The sequence below is a fragment of the Heliangelus exortis genome, chromosome 3 (assembly GCF_036169615.1).
Source record: "Heliangelus exortis chromosome 3, bHelExo1.hap1, whole genome shotgun sequence".
Taxonomy (NCBI): domain Eukaryota; kingdom Metazoa; phylum Chordata; class Aves; order Apodiformes; family Trochilidae; genus Heliangelus; species Heliangelus exortis.
This window is the reverse complement of record NC_092424.1, coordinates 4,920,613-4,936,703: the sequence shown is the minus strand read 5'-3', so window position 1 is coordinate 4,936,703 and position 16,091 is coordinate 4,920,613. Positions and strand designations below refer to the sequence as shown.

The following is a 16,091-nucleotide window of genomic DNA, read 5'->3' as shown; positions in this document are numbered from 1 at the left end:
TTCTAGTTCAGTGCAGCACACTCATGTTTTACAGCACTGGAATAGCTGGGTTAGCTTCTGTTTTGCTTTCCTTCATCTTTTGATGAGAAATAGGTATATGGAAAACCCTGTAGTGAGCTGAACTATTATTTCTGATGCAAGCTGTCCTTGTAACACATCATTCACCAATCTTTGTCTTTTTCTTGCAATTCCTGGTGCTTTCTTGCTCTTTCCCTCCTAACAGAAAAGTGGGGCTACTAATGGCATTTTAGTAAAGCATTAGTGGATGTTTTAGAGTACACAGGTGCTTAAATGACCTGGCTTCCAAATAAGCAGTGACTTCCTCAGCTCAACCTTTGAGTATCAGAGCAGTCAGGTGAGCTCTTTAATCCATGTTTGGGCACTTAGCTTTTGATCTGAAATTCACATCTCTCATTTGCATTCTCTTGCTGCAGGAGCACAGGAATCTCATATTCAGGAAGGGCTTCAGAATCTGCCTACTAAACCTGCTCAGCAGTAGCTCAGCAAATGACCACAATTCTGATTTTTATACCTACAGTCCAAAGCAACCCAAAAATAGACATCCAGGAAGCTCTCAGAATGAACTATAAAAACCTTCTAAGAAAGGAAAGAAACTCTAAGAACAGGAAACACTGTTGATAATAAGATCATCCTGTGTTTTGAAATGAAGCTTCAACTCCACTGCCTTTTACAAATGGAACTTTTGGAGCCTCCCCCAGTCTCCTGACATGCAGTCAAAGCCACTTTTTGTTATTGTTAGATGAAACACTGGAGCAGTCAGGGATGGAGAGGAGGAAGAAAGCATGATAGATAAAAACCAGAGCAAGTGATGAGGAAGGAGAAATTGCTTTCATTTTAAAGAGCTTTCTTTATTAATGTGAGTTAAACCTAAGGCATGTTTTCTATGCATCTGCTCAGAAGACCTGGGCATGGTTATGCACCAAGGGGCTGTCAGCCTCTGCTCTTATGATCACATTGAAATCATTCTGTGTTTTTGATGGAATTGATTTAAAACTGCTTGGGCATCCTCACACTTCCAATTAGTCCCACCAGCTTTGCCTCTGGTGTCCTTCAAATATTCATGGGTGTCTGTTTATTCTGCCATCTCCTTTGCCCTCCTGCCTTACTCTCAGAGCCTACTACTACTGCTGCCTCCCATTTACATTACCAGCAGCATATTCACACAGAAATATTGAGGATTTATTCTTTTTTCCCAGCCCCCCATGAATAATCACAGGGCTGCAGCATTGTGAAGTCTCTCTCTGTGAGACTTGCATGTTAGATGTCATGGAAAGACAGATTAAAATTCATTGGACACAGACAAAGGAAAACTTTGGATCCACCCTAGAAAGGCATCTCTTGCATCCCCCCCAGAGGAGAACTGGTTTTTATTGTTTTGTTCTCTTTCAAAGTAGAGATCCCCTCTGTCCCAGCAGGAATCCTGACTTTGTTTTGGGGCAAAGAGCAAGGCAGATAGAACAGCTGCAACTTTATTTTCATCTTCTGGAAATAAGCACAGCAATGATCTTTTTTCTTTCAGTTTGCCTGATTCTCACCATCCACTGTGTGTTCCCCAGGCTCCCTGAATCCCCCTCAATCTTTTTTCTACCTTTCTGGGGAAACTGGGAGAGTAAAGTGAAAGAAGAAAGTCTCTTCAGGTTGAAAAATGAGGAAGTTTTTTTGGACAAGGGGAGTGTAGGAAATTATTTCATCCTTTTGCAAAGAGCAGCAAGAGTTAGAATGGGGGGAGCAATGCTATGCAAGTCAGTGGATTAACTCAATGCCCATATTAATGCTGTATTTAAAGAGCATAAGAGAGATTTCAGCAACTGAGGAGCAGGATATTGGCTTCAAAATTGCTGAAGACTTTGCTGAAGCCATCCAGACACTCTCTAAGGCAAGGATTTGTACTTGGTTTGCATAGAATAATGCAATTCAGGGAGAAATTTAAATCACTGAGCTAATTATCACCTGGCATGAGTGGTAACAAACAAATTTAAAGCAAGAGGCTACTTGAGGTAGCCCAAGTTACCCACTAGTCCCAAAAGTTCACTTTGAGAGGTCCTAGTTGATGGGGAAAAGCCCAGGAGTAAAGTTTTTGTAGGTTTGTTAGGTGCAGTATGTTAATGTTCCCTACTATGCAAATTCCCTTTGCCTTCAAGAAGGTACAAACATGGCTTTGGTTACTGATAATTGTGGAAGTTACCCAAAATGGATTGCCTGACTGAGTTTATTCAACAATAAACTGAATTTCAAGACAGAAGTTTGCTTTACAAACTGTCATATTACCCTCAGTCTTGGGGGAAAAAAAAGCCAAAAAAAAAAAAAAAAAAAAAAGTTAAAAAACATCTGTATAAAGATTTGAGTTTTGCTGCTACTGTGTAAAAAGGTAAATCCTTCCTAGTCTCCTGTCCTGAGGCCCATTTTTTGCTGTTTAAGTAATCATTACTATGCTTGGAATGGAGGATAAAGATGCAGTGGAGCCTGGTTTTGCTTTATTTGTGAGAGCAATTCTTCATTTCTTCCCAGTCAGGCACTATTAGATGTCTTGGAGTGACCTGAACCATTTGTGATTTTCCATGATTGTTTTAGGCAACTTTCTCTCAAAGGAAAAAACAAAATAAAAACGAAGGAAATGGAGCTAAAATTGCACACTAGGTAAAAGGATTTCTAAAAACACATGCTTTGGGAAATCAGCAGCATTTCTCTGCTTAGAATAGAAAATTGATTGAGTTCTATAACCTAATCTTTATGCTTACTCTTGCATATGTTGCAGCTGCAGGTAGATGTGGATCAGGGTAGAGGGATTCTGACAACCTTTTTGAAGTAAAATCATTCTTTATATTCTGAACTGCTTGGAAAAGCCTCCTCTTTGGTGCCATTTTTTGTTGCTTAGGAAATGAAAATTGCAGTTACAATAAGCTGAGCCAACCAGAGGCAGTCAGATAAATAATACATCAAATAAAATGTTAATTTATGTAAATAGTGAGCTAATATTAATCACAAATAATTCTAATTAAGACTCGTATTCTCGTCAACTGCATCTCTTGTAAACAACATATTTATTTAAAGCAAAAACTCAGTTGCTGGTAGGGAGTAGAAGTGAAGCATTTCTGTTTTTTCTGTTGTCCAGTTTTTGTGGAGGCTGTAGAGGGTGAAAGGGATTGCTAACAGTAGGGACATGGATGGTATCCTTCTCCCACTTGGCTTCCGGACAAGCTTTTAGCTTCAGCTCAGAAACTTCCAGCCTTGTAAATTCATTGTATATAAATGTAAATTCATTGTATAGGAAATCCTGAGCCCTAACACTGAGATGAGGATGTACAGACTCCCAGAGTCTCTGCTGTGCTTCAAAAACAACATTACCTTGGGTTTACCCCATCCTTTTTCAGTGTTACTTAAGCTGTTGGAAAGCCTCCCAAATCCCCTTTAGTGTAGTTTTCCTCGGGGCATCTCTGGGTTCTCACAGCTAAATTTGGGCTCTCTGAGTTGCCTGACCAACCATTCCAAATCTTCTGTGTCCTGTGCCCCCCACCCTGATGAGCCAGACCCCAGCCCCTCCTCCCTGCCCACATCAGCCCCTGATGAAGGACGTGGTGAGGACTGTGCCTGGGGTCTGCCTCAGTTTCTGGCCCCAAGAGCAGTTTTGCCCTGCACTTTCAGGCTCTTTTACAGATGAGACCTTCACCACTGACACATCACCTCACGTTTGAGGCAAATCTTTACCCATTTTCTGCTTTAACTCCGTTTCTGGAGGATTATTTGGATGGATTTAACATTCTTGCTAGTCACTGTTTTGGTGGCATCTGACTGGTGTGCTTCTAGAGCCAGTTCATTTATTGAAGTACACAGGGCTGTGTGTTATCACAGGTGCTAAAATCTGAACAGTCTGCCCCATAAGAAAGAAAATGGGGAAGGAAGAGATTGAGGAAAAGGAGGAGGGAGCACAGATCCTTTTCTTTTCTGCTACAGTATCAATAGCAATACTGAACTGAAATAACTGTATGTGACTACTTGGACTAAACCAATGAAGGGATTAGAGCGTGAACTGCATAATATAAATGTAGAATGAGAAGATATGTTGAAAAGAAAATAAAAATATGCATTTGGGAGAATTATTTAAAAAAAAAAAAAAAAAAAGACTTGGCTATACAATATGTCTTTATTTCCAGCACCAAGAGGTCGGATCATTCCAACACCAGACTGGCAATTCAGATCGAAAAGGATGCAGGTATGGCCTGGGACTTTGGGGGTTTTGCTAAATGGGATGTGTTTGACACCATCAAGGCTTTGCCTGGGAAGCTGAAGAGTTTAATAGGGTTTAAATGTTGTGTGAGCAAAGCAGAGACTTTTAAAGCAGGATAACAGTGCCCCTGTTGCCAAGTGGTTTGGGCTCACAGGTATCTCCTCTTTCCTGGAGAGAAAACATTTTGGAAAGGAAAATGGGAAAATCTACAGGAAGGGGTGAAAGGAAGAAGTAGGAAAGATGGTGGGCTTCTCGGGGTACTGGTGCATTAAATAAGCTCCAATCCCTCCCAGAACCCTCCTGGGAAGTGGGGCTGGGAAGTGAGAGGTTTTTGGCAAGCCAGTGGATGTGGAGAGCATCTGGTACCTCATCTGATCTATTTCAGCATCTGGTGGGACAGAGCCCTTTCCAGGGGAAACCAATGCCAGTATTTCCTGCCAAATCCCAGTCCCAGTGAGAGGCCAAGGTTTCGTATAAGGGTTTCTTCCACTTTAGTGTACTATGGCTGGGTTTATTTTGCCACTGTGGTATCAAGTGCATGTATTGTGGAGGTACAAGTTTACATTGTAATTAGTGCTGTTATATTTTTTTGTCTTTCCCCCTTTTTATCCTTATCCACTACATCAGTATCATGAGCAAATACACATCTTGAAGCAGAAATGGATGTAATCCAGATTGTCCAAGAAGACTAGAGAGGTATTATCAGTTTGAGGCATATACAGTGCTCTTTAATTATCATTTCAAGTGAGTTAAGATGTTTCCTGAGGCATCGTGCCATCTGATAGCAGTAACCTTTAGCATTATTACATATGCCAATAACTTATGTTTTAAACCCTATAGCTGAGCAAAACATTCGTTTTGTGTGTGCTTAGAAGTTTCATTTTGTGACTCATTTAGATTTTGCCCAAATAGATTCCAGAAGGTGTACAGGTGAGTGTGTCTGTGCATACACATCCATACCAGGGCTGGATGTGTAATGGCCATGGTGATGAAAAGCAGAGTAGTGACACACTCATCTGGTTCTGAGAAGCAATTTGTAGGGGAAGGCAGAACTTGTCATCTTCTATTTTTTTTAATCTATATCTGCTCCTAAATATGCCCATACCTAAATATTCAAGTGTACTTACGTATTCACATAGAGTCTCATGTACACAAATACACCTACAAGATATGGGTTTGCACATGTGTATCACTCATACCTCAGGATTTAAAAGGTTTTGAAGGTGAGACAGTGCTGGATTGTAGAAAAGAACAGCAGTTCTCATGTTAAGGATATATTAGTAACAGAGTGCAAGAACAAGACAACATCACACTGGATTATGTGGCATCATGTTAGCATTTGTGAAAGGTTCATTCCCTTTCACAGCTACCATCGTAAAGTGCTACGTTTAATTCAGTTAAATACCATGGGTCTTTGAGAGGATACTTGGGTTGTTTGGTTTGTTTTCTTTCACCTTGAACAATTGCTCCAAGCAATGTGTAATTGGACAGCTACAGCTTTTAAAGAAGTAGTAACAATTCTAGTACTGAATAAGCCTTGTTTCATTCTTTCTCAAGGTACTAAATATAAACTCTTATAATGTGTGTCCTCATTGTAAGTATGAACAGATACTTCATGGACAAAGCCTTGAAAAATTCCAAGAAAGCTAAAAGAAAAAACATCCCAACAAAATTACTGGGAGCTGTGTGACTGTATTCTTTAAAAATCTCAGAAATAATATTTAAGATTATGTACTGAAATAAAAAATGTTTATGGTTTCTTAAAATTCAGAACAATATGTAGACATTAGCTTAGAATTGCAAAGACTTTCAGTGAAACCAAAACCATCTTGCTGTTGTGAAACACAGAAGTGATTTGATTCAATCTGAGATATTTGTTATCAGTAATTTGATGTTCTATTTACAGTATTGCTCATTTTAAACAAAAGTTTCAAGCCTGATTCTCTGGAGTGCTAAAAAACACCTGAGAAATGTAGATTGAATGAAGCATCAAGAAGGTATCATCCAGCTAGAGGAAGAAAGTTTATGCAGGAATGGAAAAGAACATGAGATTTTGTGCAGAATGGCTTAGTATGTAAAAATTTTATCCTTTATGAACGTGTGTTGCTCTGTTTGTAGGAAATGATGACAATAATCTGAACTCCATCTTTTATGAGCATTTGACAAGATCTCTACAGGAGTCTCTGTGTGGGGATTTGATTCTCGGCCGCTGGGGAAACTACAACACAGGAGATTGTTTTATTCTGGCATCAGATTATTTAAATGCCTTTGTGCACTTGATTGAAATTGGAAATGGCCTTGTGACCTTCCAGCTCAGAGGGCTTGAGTTTCGAGGTAAGGATCCTTAATGATTTAAATAAGAACAAACCCATCAACGAAGCCTGTTTAGCTTTTTAATCTTTCACAAATAGCACCTAAAGTTTAAGGATCTTTCTCTTTTTTTAATAGATGTTTGTCTGTCTGTCTGTCAGCTCTGTACTACTTAATATTATTATTTGAATGGCAGCATTTTGAAACCTAGATATTAAAAATTTTGGAGTAATTTTCCACAGTATCATAAGAGTTTCAGGAAGAATGCACATTGAGTTGGTTGCTTGGTTCACAGATCTTTTATGTTATGCCCAATGATGTTTTCAGATTACTTTTTTCCCTCTATAAACATGAAAGCCAATGTTGTTCTTAAAACTTTTCAATCCCCAAAACTCACCTTTGAAAAAAACCCAACTGTCACAAGACTCCTCCCATGGAAAATACCCTGTATCAGATCATGCAAGCTGCCAGTGCTGAGATGGTCTCTGTCACAGAAAAATAAGAGAGGAGAAGCAAGTCAAAGCTTTGTCTTTCTCTTATTTAGGATGTGCTGACTTTAGTTGGAAAAGGCACTTCACTTTCTTTCTGTTCAGGATATTTCTCTGTCAGGATCATCCTCTTCAAGGAATGGCAAGTGCAAGGTAGTGGCAGTTTCTTGTAGTCTCACACTCCTTCCTTTTGTCTGCTGCCATCCCTAAAGTAGGGAGAAAAAGGAAAGTAAATCCAAACCACTTTTAAATAGCTTTTAAATTTTGCTCATGCCACACATGCTGGTTGCCTGGGCTTGTTGCTTGGGTTTGTGACCTTTCACAGATACCACTTTGCATTTGCAGGTGATGGGACTTTTCAAATCCCAGAATAAAGAGCTTCCCAGGCTCATAGGTTGAGCATCTAATGGGCTACACATAGAGGAGTGTGTAACCAAGGGGCCAGAAGGGCTGACCTGAAAGGAGAAACTGCCTCAGGGAATGAGGCAAGGGATGTCCCAAGGAAGTTCTGGGAAAGCTAAGACTGAGATAAAACTCTTCCCTGGAAAGTTTCCTTTGTCCCTTTCTTTGAGTGGGACCAGTGCCTGCAGAGGTCAGCCCAGGCAGCACCCAGAGCCCTGTCCTGTGGGGACCACATTTCAGATCTTGCAAATGAGAGGTGAGGGGTGCAACTGAATATGGCAGGAATTTTTTTCTACACAAGTGGAACAAGTGTCTGAAACTGCCCTGGAGGAATCTGGTGCTTTAAGAAGTCACAAAGCAGTTGTTCAGCACTGGTCTCATTTCCTCTGCTCAGAGCATTTTGTGTTCCTATTTTTAGGTGTCTGGCCATGCACTGTCTTTCACATAGGACCCAGATTCTTTTCATTGTACAGAATAGCTTCCCACAAAATGGGCTAGAGGAGGAACTGGAAATCTGTAATTTCTGAGTTTTGGCTGCTTGGCTTCAATTGCAAACAATTAATTTTAATTGAAGGGCCTAAAAACCTTCCTTAAATAGGAAGTCAGTGTTTGCTTTGGAAATGAGGGAATCACAACAGTATTCTCTGTGTTTGGGACTGTTTTCCCTTGATGAGTAAACCAAAAGCAATATTTGCATTGTGGAGCTCTGGATTTTCCTATGGGTGCTTCTCCCTGTGGCAGCAGAAGAGCTGGGGGGGCAATTCTGCCATTTTAGTCTCCAAAGAAGGGGTCATTGCCTGTGCTGAATTTAAGTTTCCTGGGGACAGGAGGTTCTGCTTCATCAATTTGGAGTCCAGCCTAATAGACACCTGGTATTATAAATGACTGATGCAGATACCTTTTTAACTGTGGGTAATAGAAACATTTGACTCAGCTTTTGATTGAAATTAAAAACAAACAAACAAAAAAAAAAAAAACCCAACACCAAGACAAAAAAAAAACACACCAAAAAATCCACCCAATCAAACAAACCCAAAGCAACACAACCAAACCTCTACAGTCAGGGTAAGAAGATGCAAGAGTCAGCAAAGCTGGGTTTTCTCTCATTCATCTTTATTCCTGTTCAAATTAAGCACCTTCTGTGCCTCAAAATTTTAAGAGGAGATTCCCAACTCCTCCTTTACTTGAAAACAAAGAGAGGGAAGTAATGAGCTTAGGCCAGGTGAAAACTTCTCAGGTTGGTGTTGGGAATCCAGCTCTCTGGTAATTTAACTCTGCTGCCTGTGCCAGACCACAGGGGGATGCTTAAAAGCAGGGTGCCAAAAGAAATAAATAATGTACCATTTAATTTGAAAGGAAGAGAGAGGCAAACCCAGAGTGGGGAACAAGCAGTGTCCAAATATCCAGCAGCTGCAATTTCTCTGTAGAAAAAAAGAAGACTCTAAAATATTTTCCTGTTTAGTCTGTGCCTCTATAAAATGTCTTTTGGAGAAGATCCATGTAGGTGGCACATGTCCAGAAATGACTTCTGGATGGTGATGCTGAAATCCTGAGGAGCAGTTTTCTAACTCGTGCCCAGTGTTCTTCAGTCCTGTAATCAACTCCTGAATCTGGGCTGTGATTTTTGTTACTGAGTGTTGCAGGTGCAATATTCATGCTTCACTTGGAACTTCCATTAGAAAAATCAAGGAAAGAAGCACAGAGCAGCCCTGGAGGTAATTGGATGTGATGACAGCAGGATGGGATCACCTATCAGGCATTTTCTAATGTGTTCTTATTTCCCATGCAAAATGGTGTTTGAATGCTGACAGTTTAAGTTATACACTTTCTGCAGAATAATGGTGTACAAGAAATAAGGACAGGTAGTAATTTTTGTAGTGTATATGTATGCTGTATAGTTTTATTACAACAGCTGAGTACATTGCCAGTAAGGACTATTTATTACATTGTAAGTAAGGACTATTTGTTAGTGTTTGATTTATTTTTTTTTTAATTTTTTTTTTTTTTTTTTTTTTTTGTGCCTCAAGGCTCCGTAGCACTAGCAACAACCATTTGTTATTTTGAAAATGACTGGTTAAAATTTTTACTTTTTGCTTTTACAAATCAATTGGGAAACAAGAGTCCACTCTCATGTCTTTCCTGAGGCCATGCTTGAGGTGTGCTCAGGGTATCAATACCATCTAAAGGTATTGATAAATTACAAGGAGTTCAGAGGAAAACAGCCATTTTTAACACCTCTTTTGGAGGAAGGTTGAAAACCAAAAGTACATTGTTTGTGGGAGAGAATTAGCACTGAGAGAAGGGATGCTCAGAGATATTAGAGGCATGAACAGAAAGGATGCAAAGGGATTTCTTGAATCTTTGTGATTTAATTGGAAAGAATGGCCTGAAACAGGGAAGAGGATACTTCATGTTGAATGCAGGAAACCTATGGTGTACAAGGCTTTTGAGGTGTTCAGTAATGCTCCAGCAGTGAAAGGCATCTATGGACTTCAAATAGGGCTACAATGGTCTCTGTTAGCACAGACTCAAATAAATATTTGATGTCTTTTTTCCTTCCTTCCACAATTATATCTATATATATATATATGGAGAAGATCTCTGGAAGGAAGGTAAATGTTCACTGCAGCATTTTTATTGAGAAAATGCCTTTGCCAGAAATGAAATGTTGCATCTTGCATTGCACTCCAAAAGAGGTGACATGAGAGGGTTTTGTGGTATTTGGTAGCTGCAAGTTTAATAACCAGAATCCTTAGGGAATGCTTTTCTCCAGCTGGGCTTCCATAATGTGCATCTGTGGACCAAGACAAAGAAAGGTTTCTGAGGAGAGAGGTTGCCTGTTATTAGAGCAACTGATCTAGTTGGGAAAACAGACTTTTTCAGGCATACAAGCACCTGAAGCAGCTGAAAACCAAACCACAGTTTTATGACTAACAGCTTTGATATTTGAGCAATTGATAGTGGTTTTAAGTCCTGAGATTTTTCTTTGAAGCAATCTGAGACTATCAGAGCCCCTAAGTTACTGTTCTTAATACCAATTCCACAAGGAAAAGGGCAGGGAGGTTTTCAGAATATGTCTAGCTCTAGGGTTTGGGAGTTTCCATTTAGGATGGAACTATTTATGATGCTTGGTTCAGAAGATGGCCTTTAAATGGCTGTAATTCTGCTCTTTGTGCTTCTTCTGGGTGGAAACTTTCTGCTTACTCAGCAGTTATCCTGGGTGGAAAAGAAATGGGTTGGTTGAGAAGGAGCCTTATCCATCAGAATATGGGAATTTTGGGAATTTGCAGCAGAGCTTGGAGAAGCAGAGTGAGATATTTCCTCTTTAATTAGTGAAATACTCACATGCATGATTTTGCCAAACAAATGAAGCTTCTGTGGAGCTGTCAGTGAAATGACCTCTGCATGGCCCACGGTACCTTGGGCTTCAGTCCATCCTCATCTTTCCATCTCTGGATCCAACCAACTCCCACCTCTCAAACTTGGCACCTAGTTCAACCCCCTAGTCCCAAACTGGTTGTTGGGATCAGAGAGTTTAAAGCTTGAAGTGCCTCATGCAGGAGAGGGATTTCTGATTATCTTAATATCTGTGGGGTGGGGTTTAATGTATGAGCCCTGTGAGCCCTTTCTATGTGGACTGGTACCTTAGGTGCTTACTGTATGTCTGCAATCCTTACTGATCAAGTTATTTATTATTATCACTTTCCTCCACAATCCTGAGTCCCCATTCTGAATTTCATGTTAAAATGAAGTGTTCTATAGAACTTGAAACTGTTTCCAGCAGTTTCTGGTCATGTTTCAGGATTTCCGTCCTGACCCTTCAGAATTGGAAAATGTTTTTATTTTCCCTCACTGAGTTTCCTAAATTAAATTGAAATGCACTCTCTGATTTCAGCCTTGAATTTTAGAAGATTGGGTGGTCATTAGTTTAGGTTTATTGCATGTTTGAAGTGAGATTACAGTCTTCAGGCTGAATTTTCTTATTTCCACTTAGGTCATCTCAGTCTGGCAGAGCACACGTCAGTCCTCAAATCCTGATAAAAAATTAGAAAGAGCTCCAAGTTTTAACCCTGGTTTTCTCCTGAGCTCACCCAGAGATTGACCTTGCTTTGTTCAGCAGGCACATGTTTTTTCATGGATGGATTTTTGGCAACCCTCCAGCATTAGAAATCTTACAAATGAATCAGTCTTATCTGTGCTAGCAAAGGTCAGAGGGAATGAGTAAGCTTGAGTGAAGTGGGACAGCTTATTTTCTTTCTACTGTAGAAAGAGATGTAAAAAAAATAATTAATGTTTTCTCTCAGATTGGAAAATTAATTGCCAGTGAAAACATTTTCCTGTATTTTAATATTTAATGGTACTACACTTAATCATACTGCAGAACTGAAGTGCACGTTCTGCTCCCAGTTCTTTGGTTTTATGAATAATTCTCTCAAGAGTTGCTTGAACTTGATAATTTTTTTGAGAAGCGATACAAAAATTGACATTTTAATCATCAGCTTATGTGCACAGAAGTTTAGGGTCACCCTTCTGTAAAAGATTCACAGAAACACTTAACTTCATTTACTGTGACTTGTCCCTGTTGGCTCAATGCATAAAGCTGAGCACTTGCTTTTTGCAGTACCAGTGTTTGGAGTAATGAACCAAAAAGGATTGATGGTAAAATGAAATTTCTCAGTAACATGCAGATCTGTGGCATTGAAGTCCAGCCAGTGCATCACAGATGAAAATAAGGCTCAAGTAAAGATGAGAGCAAATTATTGGCAGTCTTTCTAAAACTGATTGTAAGAATTTGTGGGGGGGAGGTGGGATCCAACATGGACTTGAGCATCAAGCCTGCATTTTGTCCCATTGGTGTCATTTGGAAACACCAACCAGCAGCATGAGGATAAGAACAGGGATTTGGTGTTTTGTCAGAGCAGTGGCCATGCCTGAGATTAATTCACTTTTAAACTGCACAGGGATACCCAGAGGCTCTGCAAGCAGTCAGGACACCAAATCCCCAAGCTGATAGTACCCAAGTCCACCAGACAGCTCTCATTAAAGCACATGCATGTGTGACAGATAGCAAAGAGCACAGTCCTGGAATAACCTGGAATAAATCTGCCAGATGACCACAGCAGATCCTCTAGTTGGTTCCCAGAGGTTTTGAAATAACCCAGTCCCAGTTAGAATATCTCTCATTCCCCAAGTTCAGCACTGATTGCATCCACTGGAGTGTGATTTAACCTTAGTTGATTCAAATTACCCAGCAAAGCTGACTTGGAGACATTTTAACCTGTTAAATGAGCTGAGAGTGCAAATAATTGTTCTGGCATCTTCTGTTTGTTATGCATGTGATGACAGCTTGCTTCAAACATTAAGGATCTCTTGAACTTGCCTCTTATTTACCTTGCCAGCCTCTTTAGGCTGCATTTTACAAAATACAGAGCTCAAGAAGCTGGTAATTACAGAATCTCCAGTAATAATATTTGGTGTTTATTAATAGTGATAATGGAGAAAGCACATAGAAACAAAGCCAGCATTCCATAGGAATGAAATGTGATATTTCCATACCAAAAGGAAAAAAAAAAAAAACAACAACTTAGTCATAGTGCTACAAAGACTTGGGAAAGCCATCTTTTATTCCCTTAGTTGTAAGAGGATCAGTGGCAGATGTTTATTTGGCTTGTGTTTTTCATCACTTATAAGTATTTGGCAATGCTTAATTCAGCACCTGGGATGAAGATCTATTTCTTCTTAAAACAGTTTAATCCTGAGACACCTTTTAACTCTCAAAAATAAACATAGAAGCAATAGTAAGAGCACCAGCATGGAGCAGTGACTTCACTCTTTTCAAGCTCTGTATAAAGGAACTTGCCTTTCCTTCCCTTTCCTTCTTCACTTTGAGTACAATGACTTTTGACTTGACTTCACAAAATCATCCACTGACCCAGAGCACTTGCTGCTTTTTTGCTGTTGAGCAGTAAGTGTTAATTCATGTAGAAATCTGTGAAATACGAAGGAAAAGCAGTCCAGTTTGTGTCCAGTCCAGCTGGAAATGTCAGCTTAATAAAGGTCATGTTTTGTACTTTGCAGCAATCTTGAAAGGTAAAGTGTTTCTGTTTGCTTTGCTTGAAGACATGTAATAATTTTCCATATTGTGAATCCCTGCATTCCAAGGAGGAATACTCTAATATTAGTGTGTGAGCACTGGCTACATCATGTAAGCTTTCATTTACATGAAACAGATTGGAGAACACTGGAATATATTGATATTTTGTGTGTCCCCCTCCTTAGGACTGCAATGTGGTTTTTCTCACACATTTTCTTTGGTTCTTATTATTCTTCCTTTTTATTGTGTTTCTGCTTGCTGGGTACACCTTAGGAGGTGTAAGGGGGGAAAAAAGAGAAGGTGATAACCAGTATTTAACATATTTTGTTATATTGGAAAGTCTTTTCTTACTGTGGAGAGAGAAATATCCTGGGTGCTGCTTCTATCAGTACAAACTCAAGGTCCTCAGGTTTTTGACCAGACAGTTGTGAAGGGACTGGGATAGCCAAGGGCACAGCAACTGATGACATTCCAGAGGAAGGGCTTTGGGATGCTGCCTTGCTCCAGGCTCTCTCTTGGGGTTCTGGCAAACTGCAGGGCATTGGAGCTGGCACTGCTTTCTCAGCCCAACATTCAGGTGATGGACGTGGCCATGTTCATCTCAGACCTTTACAGGGATGCACAGGACAGGCTCTGGTGGTCCTGGCAAGGGGGGTTCAGAGCTGCTGAACTGCAGCCTTGCACCTTCCTCTCCTGTGAAGACATCTGGAAGCTGATGGAGTCAGCTCTCTCATGGGGTGATACCAGACCACTTGCAGAAGATCCACCCTTGACATCTGTGTGACTTGCATCATATGAGACAGCCTGGAAAGGTGTTCATGTACAAATTCAGTGCAGAGTAAGCTCAGCAGTAGCCCACAGACAGCAGATTAAGAAAAAAATCTGCATCAAGAACACGTAAATTTAGAGAACAGTGTGGGGACAACAGGAATGTCCACTTTGGGGTTGATTTGTAGAGCCCTGCATGGCATGGAAACCACATTTTTATAGATCCCAAGTCCTGAAGGGCTCAGGTTGAGCATTAAGTGTGCACAGCCCAGGCCAGGCATGCAGAGTCTGCACAGCAGATACAGGCTTGGTTCTGCATCTGCCTCCTGACTTTTTTGACTTAATGTCTCTCTCAGAAATATTTATTCTATTTTCATCTAAGTGCTGTGTAATAGGCTAATTAGAAAGCTGTTCTGTCCTCATGATATACTGCCACAAGTGCTATTCATTAGAGATGTTTGATCCACAGTACAAGAGAGCAGCCAGAGAAAGAGAAAAAAACATTGGATGTTATTTTTGGAACCTACTTTCCAGGATAGTTTGCTAAAACTCAGATTTATAAGTGTGCTGACACTGTAAAATCTTCCTTTGCATCATGTATGTTATTTGAAGAAGCAAGCTGAGACTTGGATCAATTTGTTTAATGTGCCTGTAAGTTTTCATTGAGGCAGAAGTTGTGGTCCATAGTAGCCCCGCTCAAAACTGAATGCCTGGAGTTTTATATTGGGTTTTATATTAAAATAGTAAATAATAGTAAATGAATAGTTGATAACAGTGAATGTACAGCTCTTGATTTGCTACAGCACATGGCTCAATTGGCACATCTGATTTGTTGTCACAGCTTTTTCCATTAGATTGGGAGTGGGTAGAGCCTTCAGTTGTACTTTTTCTGCTCAGCAGAAGTCTTTTGGTTTCCTCCTCCCCCAGTAACTGGCAGCACACTCTTTTTCTCCCTGCCAAGGGACATACTGCCAGCAGAGAGAAGTGGAAGCTATAACAGAAGGAGATGAAGACAATGAAGGCTGCTGCTGCTGTAAGCCTGGGCATTTGCCCCACTTGTTGTCCTGCAATGCAGCCTTCAACCTCCGGTGGCTGACGTGGGAAATAACCCGGACCCAGTACATCCTGGAAGGATACAGCATCATTGATAACAACGCTGCAACAATGCTGCAGGTGTTTGATCTGAGGAGAATACTGATCAGATACTATATCAAGGTAAACTCAGAGTCTCTGCCCATAGGCAGCTTGGGCAGAAAGAATGAATGCTGGCTGTTTCTTGGAAGTTTTTTGCTTTATATTTATGCGTGCGCGCTGCCGTTGGCTGGACTGACTTGGTATGAGCTAGGGATGATTAACTCATGTCCCTTTCTACTACATTTGATTTCTACCACTAGTGCTTAACAATTAGTACCAAACATAGCAGGCATGCTTAAGCAGAAACCAAGAAGGTAGGGGTAACATCCTCTGGTGATACAGCTCAGAGGAAGTGTTCTTACAAAGCAAAACTTCATGGATAGTTTGGTATTTTGTCTTGACTTGTCCTCCTGATTCTTCTGGAAAAAAAAAAAAAAAAAAGCAAGCAAAAAGTTCTTGGGAAAAATCTAAAGAGCTCCTTCTCACAATGCTTTTTTAATAGAACAACCCCCCCTTCTTACCTGCTGTTTGCACATATATACCACAACATATTGGAAGGTGGTTTATTCCACTGGTTGAACAGCAACTTATTTACATCACTTCAGTATTTGTGCTGTTATTAAGATCACAATGATCACGGGTATCAATT

The 16,091-nt window shown here is 40.2% G+C and overlaps 1 protein-coding gene across 1 annotated transcript in view; it reads left to right on the top strand.

Annotated features, from left to right (window-relative positions):
- Positions 1 to 16,091, top strand: part of PCNX2 (pecanex 2) — a 147,816-nt gene that overhangs the window by 105,444 nt on the left and 26,281 nt on the right. Inside the window, exons 24-26 of the mRNA XM_071738991.1 lie at positions 4,173 to 4,231; positions 6,365 to 6,580; positions 15,270 to 15,523. Of these exons, the coding sequence (XP_071595092.1) occupies positions 4,173 to 4,231; positions 6,365 to 6,580; positions 15,270 to 15,523 (529 nt within the window). The remainder of the gene's footprint in view (positions 1 to 4,172; positions 4,232 to 6,364; positions 6,581 to 15,269; positions 15,524 to 16,091) is intronic.